At 39.3% G+C, this 19,763-nt stretch overlaps 1 protein-coding gene across 1 annotated transcript in view; it reads right to left on the bottom strand.

Annotated features, from left to right (window-relative positions):
• Positions 1 to 2,883: 2,883 nt before the first annotated feature.
• The window catches only part of NECTIN3 (nectin cell adhesion molecule 3), a 123,967-nt gene continuing 107,087 nt past the window's right edge, over positions 2,884 to 19,763 (bottom strand). Inside the window, exons 8-9 of the mRNA XM_039250342.1 lie at positions 4,852 to 4,914; positions 2,884 to 4,083 (exon numbers count right to left, since the gene is read on the bottom strand). Coding sequence (XP_039106273.1) covers positions 3,904 to 4,083; positions 4,852 to 4,914 — 243 coding nt within the window. The 3' untranslated portion in view covers positions 2,884 to 3,903. The remainder of the gene's footprint in view (positions 4,084 to 4,851; positions 4,915 to 19,763) is intronic.

The following is a 19,763-nucleotide window of genomic DNA, read 5'->3' as shown; positions in this document are numbered from 1 at the left end:
CTTACTGGTTATAGCAACATGCATTTGCAGTTTTAGACAAGGCCTAAAAGGTTAAGGCTCAGATATCAAGCTTTTCATAAGACAAAATAGTTATTATAGTAAAAGAAAGTTCAAGTCCCACTTGCACTTGGCTATCCTCAAATTGGGTCCAACTGAAATTTTAATGGTACCGCTTGGTTCTACCCAGTGCTGGTGAGGGCACTAGAAGTTTAGGTTCAACATATAATAATAATAGAGTCCGAGGCATTTTCAGTTTGAAGAGAGCTTATAATTTCCCATCTCGCTTTCCTGAGAGGCTGACGAGGAAGGTGTAATCTCTGCTTTATGGATGAGGCAACCAATGTCCTAGAGAGATTCAGTGGCTTGTCTAAGTCTCCATGGCTAGAAAGGGTGAAGTTGGGAGAATCTGTTCTTTCGGTTCTTGGTATAATGGTCTGTCCTCTACACCCGCAGGGAATACGACGCTTGAAGGAGGGCTCCATTACATATAAAGAAAAGTACCAGGAAACCTGCCCAGTGTAGGGAAAGACGGTACAATGAAAAACAGAAGTGAATTTTCAATTCTATGAAAGAGAATTTAGGAAATCATCTTGAAAAGATGGACAAAGGGGTGCCTGGGTGGCTCGGTCGGTTAAGCATCTAACTTTGGCCCAGGTCATGATCTCGTGATTCTTGGGTTCAAGCCCCATGTCGGGCTCTGTTCCGACAGCTCAGAGCCTGGAGCCTATTTCAGATTGTGTCTCCCTTTCTCTCTCTGCCCCTCCCTTGTTCGCACTCTGTCTCTCTCTGTCTCAAAAATAAATAAAAACACAGCAAAAAAAAAGTTCACCAAAGGTGGACAAAGAAACTGTGCTATCCTTATGAGTATATAAGGCCATAAAATATTAATGAGGGAACCAGTTCGTTTAGTTTTTAGGGCATGTCGTTAGTATCCACCATGTGTGTTACAGGGAGGTCTATCACAGGTTAAGAATTTTGTTACAAGTCCAAAGAGCATAGACTTCTTCAAACTTAGAAACATAAGAAGGCCAGAAGAACCCTCACAGAAGACACAATAAATCACTGCCATTTAAGAATTAATCTAAATTCACATCCCATTGTGTCAGACCAATCCTAGATGGTCAGATGCTTTACTTTGGAGTGGTGTGCAGAGAACCTGGCGGCCCGCTCCTGCAGCCACAGTGCACACTCCCGGAGCCTGGGCCGCCTATGAGACAGGCAGTGAAGGCTGCACATCTGAGATGCAGCACGCACGCTCCCCCTTGAAATGTTAAGCTGCGGCCACAAGTGGATAAGCGCTCTGGGGATTGATTTCTGTTTCACTGTGTTTCAGCAAACCAGTTATGGGAAGAGTCTCTAGTATCAGCTGTGGATTGTAACACTTGCTGACCTTTAAGAAATGGCCATCATCAAGTAGTCTACGCTCCAAACTTAGAGATCAACAAGACTAATTTTAGATGGCATTTTTTTGGTTGAGGGGGCTGGCTCATCAAACCCTTTGCAAACTCCTTTCTGTTGCACTCAGTATTCAGAGAGAACAGACAGGAGACTAGGAGACTAGGATAAGCAATTATACAGCTTATCTGACCCATGGAAATGGCCAATAGTTAAGAACTATGACAGCTGACAGAGAAGCAAAGAGGATACTGGACGAGCTGGCTGCAAGAGAGGGGTCTGAAATTTCTTTTCCGTAACTGCACCAAGAATGTTAAAAATTATATAGGGTGCTCTCCCTGGTAGGGAGGGTTCTGAAGACAGGCCAAGGGGCTCCCAAAACCCAGCCCTTCCAAATCTAGTGCAAATAGAGACATTTTTACTGCCTCCAAGGTCTGGTATAAACCTCTGTGATGCTAATTCAACAAGCTGCTTCTCAGCAGGACCCTAGAAGCCATCCTTAATGTGGAAGACATTTTTAAAGCTTTCTAAAGGAGGTACACTCCACTGCATCTCCTCCTCTATAGCATCTAGTATTTATAAAAACACTTTCCTCTCAAGGAGAACTCTGACCAGAGTCATCTTTCTGCTGGAAAACAATCGCAAGGACTCATGCACTTTCAGCCACACTAATTCACTGATGGGATTCCAGGTAATGAAGTCAAATATGGTCTTTCATGTCAGCCTGCTACAAAGGGCAGTAAACTCTAACTGAGGTAGGAAGTGATACAGCAATGCGGGTCGGAATTTATCCTTTAGTTTCATATAACTATAGCCTTTTAAATTGCTACAGCATTGAGTTAGAATTTAAGCATCTTTTCTCCCAGAACTGTTGGTCACCCAGACAATAGGGACAGAATGCATGACAATGGCAGAATGACCTGGATCATTTGTCTGAAAAAGCACAGCAACTAAAAAAAGGAAACCACCATACAAACAAGAACTAGAGCCAGCACAACAATCACAATGTATCTTTGGTATCTCATTAGAAATTTATGTTAATATGCTCCTGTCCTCCTGAAACTCAGCTTGGAAATGTGTACTATTTTATTAGTACTTATGTCATTCTTTCCTAATATATGACACATCGGTAGTGTTTTTAATATCTGTGGCATACCCCTCATCTTCCAGAACACACAGTAAAACAATGCTTTCCTTAAGATGTGAAGAGAGTGACTGACATTTGCGCATGTGCCCGGGCCCCCTCGTCTGCTCACTCTGCTATAATTACTACCTTCAATCTCAGTGAGGATACACTGGCAAAGGGAAGGGAGAAAACTCAAGACAGACGTTTGCAGGCACCAGAGTGTTGCACCGGTAAGTCAGTCACTATATTATTTGCTTTTTAGCATCTCTCCACTCTTGTTGACCAGGTGAAATTGGGGCAAAGGGAAGGATAAAGGATAACATGGGGGTGTAGCACATGGGTCATACTGCCTTTTTTTTTTTCAATATTTCTACCTGGCTTTTAAAAGCAGGAGTTACCTCATGGTGATTTTGCAGCAGGCTTTTCTGAGGTAGATAAAACATGGATGAGAAGTAGTCTGAAGAAGCAGAGGGTAGCAGAAGCCTGGGTGGATAGGATTAGTTTGTAAGGAATTTCAGAAGTGAAGCTGAGCTGTCATATACAATACTACGGCCAAGAGGGACAGCCCTCGAAGCTGTCCGCCATTTAGATAAGGCTTTTAGAATTTAATAGGTGGGAAATAGGCTAATCTGGCTAGGAGAGAAAAGAACTGTGGGAACAACAACGGAGCAAGGAAGAGCCTTGGTTAACACACAGCTAACCAGGATGAAGCAGAGCATGGCACAAAACACGTATCCCTCAGGACCTCAGTGATCAAGAAGGAACATATATTACAATTATCACAAGACTTTAAAAGCAACCAATAGGCTTGAAGGTCTACACTGCTTGTTGTTGTTGTTTTTTGGATAAAGAGCAAATTCTGCCTCATTCCTCAGGCCTCCTGTTTGTACACACGTATTGTCATTGCATGAAGCACGTCAGGGAAAGCCAAATCCCAAAGAAATAATTAGTGAAATGGATTTTGAATTCTTTTTTCTGCTTGCTTGAGTTAGATAAATAGTCTGGCCTTCCGAAACCCAGCAAGGTTAACACTCCCAGCTGGGGCCTTTCTTTCTGGAGAATCACTGCTGCTCTCACAGGCAGATGCTCTACGTTTAAATGAACATGCCATTGTAGGCCAAATGTTAGGGGTTAAACACTATCATCACAGAAACACACAAAGCTAGGGTCAAGTTCACAAACACAGCTGGTGGCTAAGAAACTCTTAATGAAGGAAAGAAAGTTGCTATTGGCTCCACGCCATTCATCACGACTTCTGATACACATAAACTGGGATTGTTTTATATGAGAGAGAATAAAATAAGAACCACTGGCCTCAGTTTCTCTCCCACGTCTAAGGCTAAACATTTGTTAGGGCATCCACTGGAAAAAAAAGAGGGAAATCACACGTAATGTTCTCGCGGGTTGATGTACACTCTCTCCGGGTCGTTGTTTTGATGATGCTTGCCAGGGCTCCGGTCTTGGTAGCATATCTGATTGTAAAGCGGGCACATCTGCTGAATCCCATCTTCCCCAACAGGATTCTCATCTTCATAGTCCAATCTCCTGCTATTTAGTCCATTCTAAAAATTCAAATATTGCTCACATTAGCAGAGCAGATGTTTGCATCTTTCTAGCACTTTGGTAACAACAGGCAAGGACTCAATTCATTATAGTCTGTGTCTCTGATTCATTATCCCACAAGCTATTGAATGGCGGGTAAAGTTCAACAACTTATCACTTTCCAGTCATTTGTTGCTTACAATACCCAAATAAGAGTCACAACAACTCCTAAATAGAAAACTATGACTAATGGGGATGACAGTCAGTTTCAGGTTTTGAAATTTGGAATTGGTGTCAGTTAAACTAGGAAAGAACAAGGTTGTAAATTTCCAGAGTCCCTCAGCAAGACTTGATATTGGAATGTACACATGAAATATACAGAGAATTAAACCAAACAGCCAAAACAAAACCAAACGAAACCTCAAGACTCAGCGTTGGGGAATTAGGGAAAAGACAGAGTGAAATGAACTGGTATTTGACCGTATGCCCAACTGAGAACTGAGAATCAGAAATGCTGTCACAGCTGACACCGGAAAATAAACCCCACCCCATGATGCTCTGTGATGTCTCTGGTACTGACCCCTCCACCTGGTTATTGGTTTCTTAAAACTTGATTCTTCTAAGATGGGCCAGCAAGCTCAAGGACTTGATAAAACCATGCTACAGATGCCCAGAGAGCAGAGATGTGAATACAATAAACTTCCATGGAAATCGAATGATACTCCAATCAGCATAGTAGCCACCAGTGCCACCTGGGCAGACCCTCACGGCAGGACCCCGTTACTTACAGAGTGCTGGAGGCCGCCAACCTCTCTGTCTTTGAACTGAGTCTGCAGAGGCAAGTGTTCGCTCTGGAGGCAGAAGACAGAACAAGACACGCACTTTAAAGCTCCAAGCACATAGTGAAACACATCAACCAAGACCATGAAGATGCCTATTTTTAAAAGAGCCAATCATGTCCTGTCAAATGTGTGCCCGGCAAGCAAATGTTCCGTGGGAGGGGATAAGCAATTACATTTCTTGAGAGCTGGTCTCTCTCCTGACTCTAGACTTCTTCTGGAAGGAAGAAAACATACAGAAGATCTGCTGCGAAAGCTCTCATGCGAACTTATTCTCATCTTACTGGAGGAAGGCCTTAGCAAAGAAGCAGCTGATACTTGGAATTGGCTTTAAAAGTGGTCTGGGGTGGTAAGGAAAGGTTATTTTTTGTTCTCTATAGATGTATACATTTTGTCCTCCATCTGTTCCTGCCAGCTACTCTCTGCCCCCAAACCTGCCCATATCATAAAGGGGATTCCTCATTTTCAAATCTCACCCTAGGAAGAATCTCTCTGTTTCCCCTTGGCCTATAAATGCATCCTTACGCTTCACCCTCAGGTTAAATATTAACTCTTGCAGGAAGCCTTGCCCAAAGCATATAGTACTGCGATTATTTGTTTATATTTGCTTGTCTCCTTCACTGCATGGAGGATGCTAGCTGAAGTATTTTAGAAACATTATCTCATTTATAAGCTCTCTAAAATTTCTATAAAACTGATGTTTTTATTTTACAGAAGACTAAAACTGAAGCTCAGAGTGGTTCAGTAAGGTGTCTCCAGTCACACAGTGGAGGATTGTGGGAAGTGGAGGATTGCGATGAACAGGTGGCTTTGTCTGAAGCCTAATCCTATATTCCTATATCCATGACTTCTAACTCGGTGTCTGGAAAACAGATGTTTAATAAGTATAACAGAAGAATGCCTGAAAGTCCCGGCATGTAGGCGTATCTATCAAAATACTCTCCCGTTCACTGCCTTTCCTTATGCTGTCCTTTCGGCCTGGAAGGTCTGTCCCTTTGCCTCTGACAGCTGAAATACTACTCGTCCACCTTGGCCTGACTGAAGTCATTTTTTTCCCCCTACACGTTAATTTCTTTACTCCAATTTTCCTATTGTTCTAGTTTATATCTCTGTCACAGCACACATCATTATTCTATCTGATCTCTGTCCCTTTCAACCCCAGTGAAGACTGAGCCTTCCTGGCCATCCTCCTCCACCCCCACACCCTGGCCTGTGGTTCGGCAACAGTAGGAGGTCAACAGTTAAGTCATGAATTTACTAAACTCTGAACTATCAATTCTTGATATCCCATGTTAAGGTTATCCAAATTATAAATCATGCCCGTCAATTTTGTTCCTCCTGTCGTATTCTGCGTGATCTTAGGGTGCTTCCCACACGACCATGTGATACTGACAGTACATACTGGTAAAAGTCCAAGGCAAGGTCAGCTTCATGGACGTGTGACCAGTCACACAGGGCCTTGTGTTCAGAAGGATCCATTTTGGGGTTTAATGCTCTGTGGCTGCCATCTTAGATTTGTTAATCTTTTACTGTGAATATGTTTTATACGTAGTCTAATGAAACAATGGAGCATGGCTCAGTGACCTGTAGCCTCACCTCAAGGGTGTCCTCTCCTGCTGCTTGTGTTTGACTTGGTTCTTGGCTACCACTCCCTCACCCTAATGTTCCAGATACCCCTTGCCTGCCTCTCCCTGTCCCTGGGCAGTGACTGTGCTGTCCTCTGATCCTGCAGGGGCCTGAGTGCCGGTCCAGGGAAGGCTGGGGGCAGGAGTGCATGGCCCCTGCATCATGGCACTTCTGGCAGGTGGCTGAGGACCCATCTCCGCAAGGGCAAGCCTCTAACCCCCACATAGGAACCTGGTATCACCATCTTGACGTTGTAGATTTTTCAATAAGAGGCTCTGCATTTCTTTGCACTGTGCCTTACAAATTATATAGCTGGTCCTGATCCAAGAAAAATAGACTTGGGGAAGAAATTCCTAAAATTAAACCAAGCATTTTGGTTTTTTGTTGTTTTAGGTGATCCCGGTTGCTATTCCCCTTGTATCAATACTGGTGATTGAGGGCGTCTGGGTGGCTAGGTTGGTAAAGCTCAGGTCATGATCTCGCACTTTGTGGGTTTGAGACCTGTGTTGGGCTCTGTGCTGACAGTCCAGAGCCTGGAGCCTGCTTCGGATTCTGTGTCTCCCTCTCTCTCTGTGCACACACACTCTCTCTTTCAAAAATAAAACAAACATTTAAACAATACTGGTAATTGAAAAGTTATTCTACTCAGTGCTGTATCTAATTTGACAAGAGACAGGGAAGTTAGAAGCTTCCCTATACAAGGGGTGAGTACCGTTCTTCCTGCTGGTGCAGAGTGTAGAAAGCAAGGGTGTGGTCAACAATGAAAGAGGCCACAATCTAGAAATATGGCGATCACAGCCTCAAGGGTCAAGACAAGATGTGGTTGGAATATGTGCTGTTCTATGATTATGCTGGCGGATTTAATATGACCAGAAAATCAATAATCATTCACATTTTCCTGAACACTCAGGGGTGTACTTATATCTGGTCATTGTCGGTTAAACACAGTAACAACCTTTAAGTCCTTGGAAGCCAGTGTTCACGGAGGGCACAATGAACGATGCTGCATCAATAGTAACGATGTAACTTTCAATATGAAGAGATTTCAAGGAGCCATGGCTTGCTTTATGAGTTATAACAGCACTGTTACATTTTTCTTATAGTAAGAGATATAAAACTAGCCAGAAGTGGTACATTCGAAAATGAAGAACATGAAGAGAGTTTCTAGACCTGAACAGGAAGAAATGGTGCCTGGACACTATAAATCATCTTCACTTCACAGAAGGGATGACAAGCATATGTGTGAATTCCTTTTCTCTATCCAGTACTGTAAACTTTCACGAACAAACTGCTATCCCTCCTGTGAGCCCATGAATTGTGTAACAATATTTAACCAAATTCTATGAACAGAAGCCCCACACATCTGAGGGATCAGGGATCAGGGTTGTGGACAGTGTGCTGCCCTTCCTCTGCATTGCACAGCTGTCCAATTTCTGACAATAAGGGATTTAATTTAATCTAATGCTGGGTGGGTACGTGTGTTCTATTTCTGCTACTCCCTAAACCTCCTGAAATGCTGAATATCTGACTTAAAAAAAAGGTTAACCACCAATATATTGAAAACTGTCTTGCATAATACCTTACTTATTTTGATGCTAAATATACAGGTATGAATTAACTTATAATATTATAACTAATGGAATTATAGCATATATCATTCAATTATTCTTATAGATTTTCCTAGAAAGCCTTGGGCTACTCTGAATCTCTAATATATATTTTGATTTCCCTACTGACATGTACTTTCTTGTAATAACTTCTATTGAGCTACAGTCCATAGGCACTTTCCTCATTTACTAAAGTCATGTAGACTTTCTGGCTCTAAAGCTTCTTCCTTATAATGGCAAATGATACATTTTTACTTCTGCTTCCAGTCATGTTGGAGAACTAATACCAGACTAGCCTTTCTGCCATAAGTCACTAGAAAACTGGACAAAATATATGAAACAACAGTTTTCAGACACTAGACAACTGTGCTGCACAGGAATGGGGACGCAGAGAATGGAAACACACACACACACACACACACACACACACACACACACACACACACACTGATCCTCTAATAGTCCTGGAGACTAACTGATTTTTCTGCTGATCTGGGAAGAGAAAAACCCATAAAGAGCCCTGCTGCGCTGAGGGGACAGAGTTCAGCATTCCGGCAAGCTGAGGCTCTGTAATCTGTGGGCCGGTGTAGTGAAGAGAAGGAGAATCATCACTGGACATGTGAGACATTCAGCAGAGAACCCAAGGTCATGCTTTAAAAGTAAGGCTAACATAGCTCTAGGGCACAGCGCATTCCAGAACCACCCTAACAAAACTTAAAGACAAGCTTCCAGAAGATCAAGTTGATCTTAAAGTAAATTGACTGCCAGAAAATAACCCAGTTCTTATTAAGGAATGACAGCGAAATTCAAATGATTGATAATATAACATTCAGAATGTCTAACATCCTATTAAAACATAGTGAACATGAAAAAAAAAGCAGAAAAAAATAAGTCAATAGAAATGAACCCCATGGACATGGCACATATGGAATTAATAGATAATAACTTTAAAACATTTATCATAAATATATGTAAGGAGCAGTGCCTGGGTAGCTCAGTCGGTTAAGCTTCTGATTTGAGCTCAGATTATGATCTCAAGGTTCATGAGTTCAGGCCCTGAATTGGGCCATGGGTCGCTGCATCAAGCTCTGCCTTGACAATGCAGAGCCTGTTTGGGATTCTCTCTCTCCCTCTCTCTCTGCCCCACCCCTCCCTCATGTTTTCTCTCTCTCAAAAAAAAAAAAAAAAACTTAAAGAATTAATATGTGTAAGGATATTTAAAAATATGAACATAATATGAGAATCAAAAACTATGAAAAGAACTGAAAACAATTTCTAGAACTGAAAAAATACAGTATCTGAATTGAAAAAAGTCACCTCACGGCCTTAATAGACACTGTGAAAGAAAAGATTAATGCACTTCAAGATAGAAACTATCCATACAAGGAAATGGGGAAAAAAGCTGAAAAAGAATATAACCTTTGTAATCTGTGGAATAATATCAAGAAATCTATCATTTGTGTAACTAGAATCACAGAAAGAAAGAAAGACAGGAAAATGATATTTGAAGAGCTGTTAAAATTTTCTAAATTAGATGAAAAACACATCTATAGTTCTAAGAAGCTCAATGAATTCCAATAAGGTAAACATAAAGAAAACTACTCTAATACATTTCAAACTGAAATTGCTGAAAACAATGACAAAGGAAATCTAAGATCTGGCCAGAGGAAAAAGAAATAAAGATAAGAATTATCACTGGCTTTTCACCAGAAAAAAAGTGAAGGTCAGAAGATATGAAGCTAAAATATTAAAGCATTGAGTAACACAAAAAACAACAAAAAACAAAACAAAACAAACAATTCAAACTACAATTCCATATCCCACGAAAATATTTTAAAATGATGATTAAATAAAGAAATTTTCAGACAAGCAAAAGCTAAGAAAGGGTGTTATCAGCAGACCCATACCATAAATAATGTCATGGGAAAGCTCTTTGAGTGGAATAAAATTGATTCCAAATAAAGCTTCATGAATTCTTGAATTTTTACAAAAGATACATTATTGTCTAAAACAAAAATAGTAAGAATATATTGTCAGGTTTGTAACATATGGAGAAATAAAATATGTAAGGATACTAAGGAAGGGAAGGAGGAAATTGAAGTAAAGAGTGTGTTCAAGTTCTTACAGGATACATGAGGTAGTATAATATTATATTAAGGTAGATAGTGACAGATTAAAAATACATATGCTGGGGTGCCTGGGTAGCTCAGTCAGTTAGGCATCCGACTTTGGCTCGGGTCATGCTGTTGCAATTCAAGGGTTTGAAGCCCTGTGTCAAGTTCTGTGCTGACGGCTCAGGGCCTGGAGCCTGCTTCGGATTCTGTGTCTCCCTCTTTCTCTGCCCCTACCTCACTCACGCTCTGTCTCTCTCTCAAAAATAAATAAAAACATTAAAAATTTTTTAAATAAAAAAATTACAAAACAGCATATGCCAAAATCCAGAGAAATCACTAAAAAAAGTAAAACAAAGAGGTATAGCTAATAATTCAATAGAGGAGATTTAAAATGCTAAAAATTCTCAGTTAATTTAAAAGAAGACAGGAAAAGACAGGGAAAGGAACAAAGAACTGATGGGACAAATAAAAAGCAAATAACAAGGTGGTAAACTTAAGCCCAACCACGGCAATAAATATATTTAATAAGAATAGACTAAACATTGCAATTTAAGTCAGGGATTTTCAGACTGGGTAAAGTAGCAACTCAAGATGTTAGCTTTGTGAAATGTATTTTAAATATAAAGACATACTTAGGTTAAAAGTAAGAGAATGGAAAAACACATCTCATGAAAACATGATTCAATAAAGAAAAGTTTAAACTGGAGTGGCTATAATATCAAGGTGACTCCAAGATAAGGAAAATTACCAGAGATAAAGAAGAAGAATCTTTCATAATGATAACAGGATCTACTTATCAAGACAACATAATCCAACAATCTTTTTTTTTTAAATATATTTTTTAATGCTTTATTTTTAAGAGAGAGAGAGAGTGTGTGTGAGCAGGGGAGGGTCAGAGAGTGAGGGAGATACAGAATCCAAAGACAGGCTCCAGGCTCTGAGCTAGCTGTCAGCACAGAGCCCAACGCGGGGCTTGAACCCTTGAACCGTTGAGATCATGACCTGAGCTGAAGTCGGATGCCGAACTGACTCCCCAACATAGTCCAACAATCTTAAATGTGTATATACCCAATAAAAACACATGAGTAATTGACAGAACTGAAAGGAGAAACAGACACATCCACAAATATAGTTGGAAATATCACTCTGCTTTCAGTAATGGATAAATATGTCCAAGTAAAGAATACTTAAATGACATGACCAGCCAGTGTAACTTAATTAGCATTTATAAAATACTACACTCAACAACAGTGGAATATACATTTGTTTTAGTGCACACAGAACATTCAGTAAGACAGACCATATTCTGGGCAATAAAAGAAGTCTCAAATATGTATAGGTATTGGAATCCTATATATACACACACACACACACACACACACACACACACGTATGTGTATGTATGGGATTTGGGGATTTTGAAAAAAGAACTGGTTAAAGAAAAGTTTATAGCTTTATATCCTTGTATTAGAAAAGAAGAAAGGTCTTAAATTAATGCTCTAAACTTCTTCAAGAAGCTGGAAAAAAAGAGCAAATTAAATCCAATGGAAGTTGAAAGAAATAATAGTGAAAAATCAATAAAAAGTGGGCAAACACTGAACAAAATTAATAAAACCCAAAAAGCTGGCTCTTTGAAAATATTAATAAAATTGGAAAACTCCTAGTAAGAAAAAAAAGAAAATACAAACCAATATCAAAATGAAAAAGGGGATGTTACAACTGATCTCATATAAAGTAAGAGAATAAGATGTGTTACAAACAATTTGATGACAATTTCAAAAACCTAGATGAAATGGATAAATGTCTTGAAAGACACAATTAAAATCCTTTCCACAGAGAAACTCCGAGGCCCAGATGGAATCAGTAGTAAATTTTATCAATCAATTAAAGGTATCTTAAATTCTTTCTACAAAAACCAAATGCGGGTGTGTGTGTGTGTGTGGGGGGGAGGAATCAAAAAACAAAAAACAAAACCACTTTGTAACTCCTTTTATGAGATTAGCATTATCTTGGTACTGAAACCAAAAACATTACCAAAAAAAAGGAAACAAGATTTTTATTCACAAATCCCAAAGCCTGAAATGAAAATAGCCCTCAAAAGTTGAATGAATACACGAATCATGGTATATTCATAAAACGGATACTACACAGCCATGAAAGGAAACTTATACATGCAACAACATGCATCTCAAGAGCATTATGCTGAGCAGAAGAAACTGGACACAAAAAGAGCACACTGTTAATTAATCTCTTTATGTGAAGTTCTTTTTTTTTTTTTTGTTTTGTTTTAAGCATAACTAACATACTGTAATAGAAATCACAGTAATGGTGCCTGAGGCAGGAGGTGTTGGGAGCACGGAGGTGGAAGGTGTGTATGACAAATTATTTGAGTCACAGAAATGTTCTTGGTTGGGGTAGTGCTTACATAAATGTATACATTTGGCAAAGCTTATCAAACTGTATACTTAAAATGGAGCACAGTATTATATAAATTATAGCTCAATACAGTTGAATATTAAAAAAACACTATACCTTCCATTTTATCATAATTATTCTATTTTAGAGAAACATGTGTAGGGAGGTAAAGTAGAATAAGTCATTGACACAATTTGGAATCTGGCATGATACAAGAACCTAGTAAATGCTCAATAAATACTTCATCACAAATTGCCATTGATAGCAGAGTTTCACAGCTAAAATATCCAATTGCTTACTTTGTTCTAGGGACTGAGTCCAATTCCATAGAGATGATTTCACTACACCAACAGAGTAACACATGAAGAAATGGCTACCATATATAATTCACCAAATATGGATTCCTTAAGGCATAAAGTATTTTTACATTTCTATCTAGTAATACCTCTCTGAAACTGTAAATTATTAGTAAAACTGTTGAACCAAAAGTCGATTTTCCCTTTCCCTTAATTTTTAATAACTCCGAGAATGCTGACGTGCTACATGAGCAACAACTATAAAGGCTGTGTTCTAATCAAATGAAATTTACAACATTAATTAGGCACTTGTTTAATGAGATACATAATTGTTACTGTTCTCTGTGATAATTACCCATAAGGGTAAGCTATGCACATGAATGTCTCGTATTACAGTAGACCCCTGGCATTCACAGATTTAACATTGCTGGGTTTTACCTCATGAGTGAATTTTAAAAGGTTATGATAGGTTGTAAGGTTGTAATTTGTAATTTTGTTGAGACACAAATTAGAATCAAGACCTGGGAGGTTTCTGAGATGGGATAATCATTTAGCTAGTTAATGAGCCTAGCAACCACTCAATATCTGCTTTTCAATGTCTCTTTGTTATTCTCAACTCTTATATGAGTTTTATAAAAGACAGAGGTATTTAAGAATGTAGGGTTTTTCAAAAGCCCGTGAAGTATCTTGTGTGAATGTCAATGAGGAGTGCTGTGTTATTAATCAAACTTCTTTTAAATTTAGAAATGTTTCCTTATTTTTTAGTTAATTCGTATTTCTGCAGTATCTGTAACCAATCATGACCAATGCAGATTGCCACTACACATTATACAGGTTAAACATATAAAGTCTGTCCGGATCTTAGTCCCTAAGACGTGAGGTTTATTTACTTACAACTCCTCTTTCCCAATGTCTGGGAAGTAAGGTTCATGTCTACGTTCTGTCTGAACATTCCATCCTATAAATCCTTTCCTGTCAACCCCCTGAGAGATGAGGGGGGGGGTTTCCCTAAACCTCACACAGTAGATCACATAGTAGATGATCAATAAACACTTGTTGATATATGACCCACATATGGGAACTGCTGTGACTCCCACTTAGTCAGCGGTCCCCGTTAGAGGTCTTGGGTGCTGACACACGTTGGGAAACCTGTGCCAGTTGGGATTGGAAACCCTGGAAACCCTAACTACAAGGAACAGGGCAGAGTATGTCTGAATTGATTCAGGAGAAGGGAGTGAACTCCATGAAATTAGGTTCTAGATCCTTTGTACTCAGCAATCTTATAAAGAAAGATTAAAGGAGAAGGTCTAGAAAGAAGTTGGCTCAATATTGCCAACACAGTGAAAAACAAGACCTCATTCTTTTCTGCTTAGACAAAAGAACAATTATAACTTGTAAGGACTGATTGAAGATTCTTCCCCTATGCCCTGTCGCTTACGGTAGGTATTGTACGCGATGCTTTAGAGGTGCTCATATTCTCATACTGCCTCCTTGAAGTAATGTTCTCATTGTTCCCATAAGAGAGATGAGGAAGCCAAGGCTTAGAGGGAAGAAGCAATGTTTCTTCTTAGTAGAGCTAAGATTCAATTTTTTGTTTATGGGGCCGCCTGGGTGGCTCAGTCCATTAAGCATCTGACTTCAGCTCAGGTCATGACCTCACAGTTCGTGAGTTCGAGCCCTGCTTCAGGCTCTGTGCTGACAGCTAGCTCAGAGCCTGGAGCCTGCTTTGAATTCTGTGACTCCCTCTCTCTCTGTCCCTCCCCTGCTCACTTTCTCTCTCTTTCAAAAATAAACATTAAAAACTTTTTAAAAATTCGTGTTTATGTAATTCCAAATCTGTGTCTTACACCATCACACAAAATTGCCCATTTTCCTATCTTGAGTAGATCACATCTCTTCCTAATCTGACTGGAGAAAGGGGGATGGAAAAGCAGGAAGACAGCATCTGAAAGAGGAGAGGGCATAAACTAGAGGAAAGAGTGGCGGTGCACAGTACTTGCCCAGCTTTGCCACCTGCTCTGAGTTATCTTCACCCGAATTGTCAAATAAAAGCTCCAGTCTAAGTTATTTCACCTCCTGCTTGGGCTCCAGCCTCAATTAAAGGAAAACAAAGGCAAAGCTTTTCTTAAGACTCTCAGAGTTTTTTATCTGCTCCAGTCCAGGGCTGAACACAGAATAGTCATTCACTATAGGATAATACTCTTTAAAATGAATTCAGAGGGCATTTTCCCTCCAGTTTTATTGTTTGCCTATACTCTTCAGTAATATAGTTAGCACCTTAAAATGCAATGTCCACTCCCCTGATATCTCAAAGACTTCAACTGAGGCAGGTACCAGAAGAAACGACTACAGAATGTCCTTACGGCAAAGTCTTCAAACGTATGCTTCAATCATGAGGTTTATGTATAAGATAGAATAATATTAGATAATTTATCTCACAAGGTAACACTGGATTTTTCTCAAGTCATCAGAGAATTATCACAGCCTGGCAGTTGTTGAAAATGTTGTATTATCCAGAAGGAAGGCAGTGTTCCTTCTTATCACTGGTAAATAAATTCCATTACCTCTACTGAGTATACATTCCAGATTTTAATTTTTCAAAGTGAAATTTGATATGACACATTTTAATGAAAATTCTTATCTCGCCTTTGGTCTCACTTAATCCTTACATTAAAGTATACAAGAAGTGATACTTCACCTAAATTATAATATGTTTGCCCAGCCAAGTATCTAATTAAAGCAGACAGATGATAAAGGGGATGGAAAATTATTTGTGGGCACACTATCTATTTCCAGGATACGAATCAAATGATTATGCATTCAAATGCACTCTTTTCCATAACTAAATATTTTAACATTAGAATGCTATGCTGTCCTGGTCACAACGAGCATCTTTGCTCTTCAAATCCTAGCCCTAATCCTGTACCATATTACCCACTCATACCACTTCATCTCCAAGTTTGCCCACAAGGAAATCCTTTTTCACTTTAGGGCCATTAGTGTAATTTCACCTACATACCCAAACACCCTCAAAGAAGATATTAATTGCTCTTTCTGCATCAAAGTATTGTACCCCAAGCCATTTGGTGCAGAAATATTATCCATTATGCTGTTATATACTAACTTGTGAAAAGATGTATTCTCAAAGAAAAATGACAAAGAACATCCCATTTCTGGGTTAGTTGTTGTGATGGTCACAATTTTACATGCTAAAATAAGAGCCAAACTCTCTAATTCTTCTCTAGAAACGATTAATATGGGCCTCCCCAAATCTCATATTTAATCCAATATCTAAATTCCTTAACTTGTAGAACTGAAAAAAGATAACTGATAAGATTTTCTTTGTGGTTAATAATTATGCTATTCTTAGCAAAAAAGGATTAAAAAAAATAAAAAGAGTCTCCTAAAATCTTCAATACTGAACATATTTTAAGATTGTGAGACAAAAGGCAACATACTAAATATAGAACACCACTATTCTCTTAGTCCTTCCTACTGAAAGGTGAGATAATATAGGAATCATTTCCTTTACCAATAATCTACTTTTGCCATTGAGGGTGTAATTTAAAAGAAAATAAAATATGGAAAGGTCTTATCTGTTTGTTTAATGGTTACTATCCCATAAACCATCGAAGGGATCTCTTGAACATATTTAGTTGATAATTGCATGTATTTTTCTTTGGAGTCTTAAATTTAATGGAATGGTATTTTGTACCATTTTCCTGAAAGGAAAATAGAAAACATAGATAGCATGCCGTATTTCTTCTTCTGAAGGAAGATAACCTAATAACAGTAAAGAAGGTGAGACAGAAAGAGAAATCATCTGCTATGGAAAACTAATACTAACCTTCAGGTATAGCAATTTTGTAAATATAAAACCCAGAGTAGGCAGTTTTGTTTGAATTAGAGAAGTAACTGTAATCCTGGCTTGGCATTTCCCTGCACGCAGGCACTAAAGTCTTGAGTGAGCTGCACAAAGGCACCTTGAGCTAGAATTCAGCTCATGAATTAAGCACGACCAGAACACATCAGTGATTGGGATAAAGGTTCACAGAGCCAGTGCTGTGAGAGGGAAAGTGAAGCAGGTGATACAGGAGGGGAATCCTTCCAAGGGAGATATATTGCTTGGCTAATAAAATGCATCAAGGGTCTTTTTTATGTCTTTAATTTACCCTACACTGTCAGTACTGAATGTTTACACAGTGATCTGCTCTTATTAGATGCTATTCTTCTTTGAGGCAAGAAACACTGCTTATAACAGTAAACAACGGTTAAAGTAACATTTTGTCTTTGTGCACACGTAATTTAAATGGCCAGTTTTCTATTAGCCCACCAGCAACTACAAGTGTCAGGTCATCTACTTGGTGACTTGTAGATGGCATTGTGGAATTCATAAATGCCATTGCAGGACGAAGTTCCTTCACGTAACAGTGAAAGGAGTCAGTCACTCTGTTACGACATGAAAATTTCCATTATCTAAAACCAAGAAATAAATGTGTACTTTTGGAGAAACAACAGAGGGAGTGCAAGAAGTTTTTTAAAATATTGACTCCAAAAATATTGAAACTAACTAAATCTCAACAGTATTTAAGGTGGCATAAGTTATCTACTCCCTGCCCAAACTTGATTGGCCTCAGGCTGTAGGTGGCCTTGGCTGGACCCTTCTCCTTAGGAGCCATCGGAAGGTGACCCAAGCAGGAACAGCTCTTTCCCCAGTCTTACGCGGTGTTTACAAGGAGTGCCATTCTATTTGTCATCTGCCCTGCAATGTGACAGGAATTTTGGGTCTGCTGTCAATGACAACTGAGCTCTACAAAGGTGAACTTCAGTCTTCTCCTAAATGAACTGGAAGTAGTCTGTCCTCTGAAATCACCTCATCATTAGCAATACTCTAATAGGAATGCAAAGAATTCATGGGCCACTGCCCTCCAGGAAGTTACAATCTTGCTTCACGTGGCTTGTCTTCCAGTTAAACAACAAAGCAAGGCAGTTTCAATGCATGCACCTTAAAAATACGAAAACCTTTCTTATGTTTTTGCTTTTTCTTTTCTACCACAGGACCCAGGCATGTAGGTAATAAAACCACCTGCTGATCTGATTTGATTTTAATCTCAAATAGCTACAGGTCCACAATTTCTCATCTGAATCTTTTAGGAAGAGATACATTTAGAGATTCTGAATTTTTCAGATAGTTAAAATTGATAGTTATTTATTCTATATTAATACAACATCTTTAGGAGGGTCTGGTAGAGACCCCATAAGCAAGCATATGCATACTTTACAGAGTAGAAATTGAGTATTCACATTAAGTGAAGAAAGAAATGACTATATTTAATTTCATGAGAGTCAGCAGTTGAGGTCAAATTTGGGTGCAAAATGAGTTAAGAAAAACTTTAGATGTTTAGAGATTTTTGGAAATATACCTGTCAGGTGTACAGAGCTGACATACACATCACAGGAAAGACAGGAGTTCAGAGGCCAGAAGTCAAGATAACTTATGCAGAGGTGGAAGTTAAACAGTATCAGGGAGGACCCAGACTTTACTTGTGGAGCGGGAGGACTCATGTGAAGGCACTGGGTCAGGTATGGTGGGTCCGATCACAGAGCACCAGCCTGAGAGTCCCCAGCCCCTGGAGCCAGCCAGATCCTAGGTTGTGGAGCAATGTGGTGAAAGCAAGGCCTGAGAAACAGTATTCCAGCCAATGATAATGATCATGATGATGATGGGGAGAGTGGCTACGTAATTTAGGTTCTTCTTCCAGAGCACAGGAAAGCTTGAAGGGCACTAGGTTCTTCTAAAGCACAGGAGAATCCAGGACTTGAATACCAAGAAGAGGGAGCAGAGAAGGGGAAAAGAGAAGGCAGATAACATCAACAGATCCATGGAACTAAGTCTGCAGATGCAACAAGCACATAGAGAAAACAGAAAATAAGAGGAAAAGAGAATAAATGTAGGCCATATACTTTATTACAGGTTTATGGGACAGAAGGTGTATTTGTCTGTGAAAAGGATAACTGTGGATAACAGCAGAGATTACTACCATAGATTGAGTCAAATTGTGAGAATGATCACATTTCATCCAGGAAAATAGAACATACATTTTTCAAAAGCACAGTGAAAGGAGAAAAATACCCGCTGCATTATAGGATGAAGTATATTATAGGGGACGGCTACGGGGACAAATGATAGTTCTTGAAGAGAAGACAAAGACTGTAAAATCCCCTGGGAGTGAGCAGCTCATGTTACAGACCAGACACGGACCCAACTGTAAGGCTGGGGAGGAGAAGAAGGGACAAAGCGGCTATGAACCCAAAGTGGAGGGTAAGGCTTTATAGGAGCCAATGAAAGATTAAGATGAATCAGAATTGAAACAAGGGATTCTGATTAAAAGGATCATGCATGATTGCAGGTGAAAGATCTAGAATGGGTGAAAGGCAATCAAGGCCTGACAGTGACAAGATGCAACAAACGGGAGGGGTTACATGTTGTCGTGTGCAGGAAAAAGTGCTGCTCATGTGAAGACGAGGAGCAGATGTGGGTTCAGAAAGAGACCTCCCTCGTTCATAGGGATGAAGCATGCTGTGTTAAGGAAGGGTGGCATGCACTTGGAAGAGGAGTCATGTTCTTCCAACAAATTCAGAATGGGTAACACATCAAAGACTGTAAGCACATCTGTGTATTAAACGAAAAGGCATAATGTTTGCTTTTGATTGTAGCCTGGTTTTGTTTTGGGTTTTTTTTTTTTTTTTTTGGTCTTTTTTTAAGTTGCATTTTTCTATACAAGTTGCTCGGAGAAGAGGAA

Source organism: Hyaena hyaena, unplaced genomic scaffold (genome assembly GCF_003009895.1).
Source record: "Hyaena hyaena isolate Hyena2069 unplaced genomic scaffold, ASM300989v1 scaffold_366, whole genome shotgun sequence".
NCBI lineage: Eukaryota > Metazoa > Chordata > Mammalia > Carnivora > Hyaenidae > Hyaena > Hyaena hyaena.
Note: the sequence above shows the minus strand (reverse complement) of the source record. Positions and strands in the feature narration are given on the sequence as shown.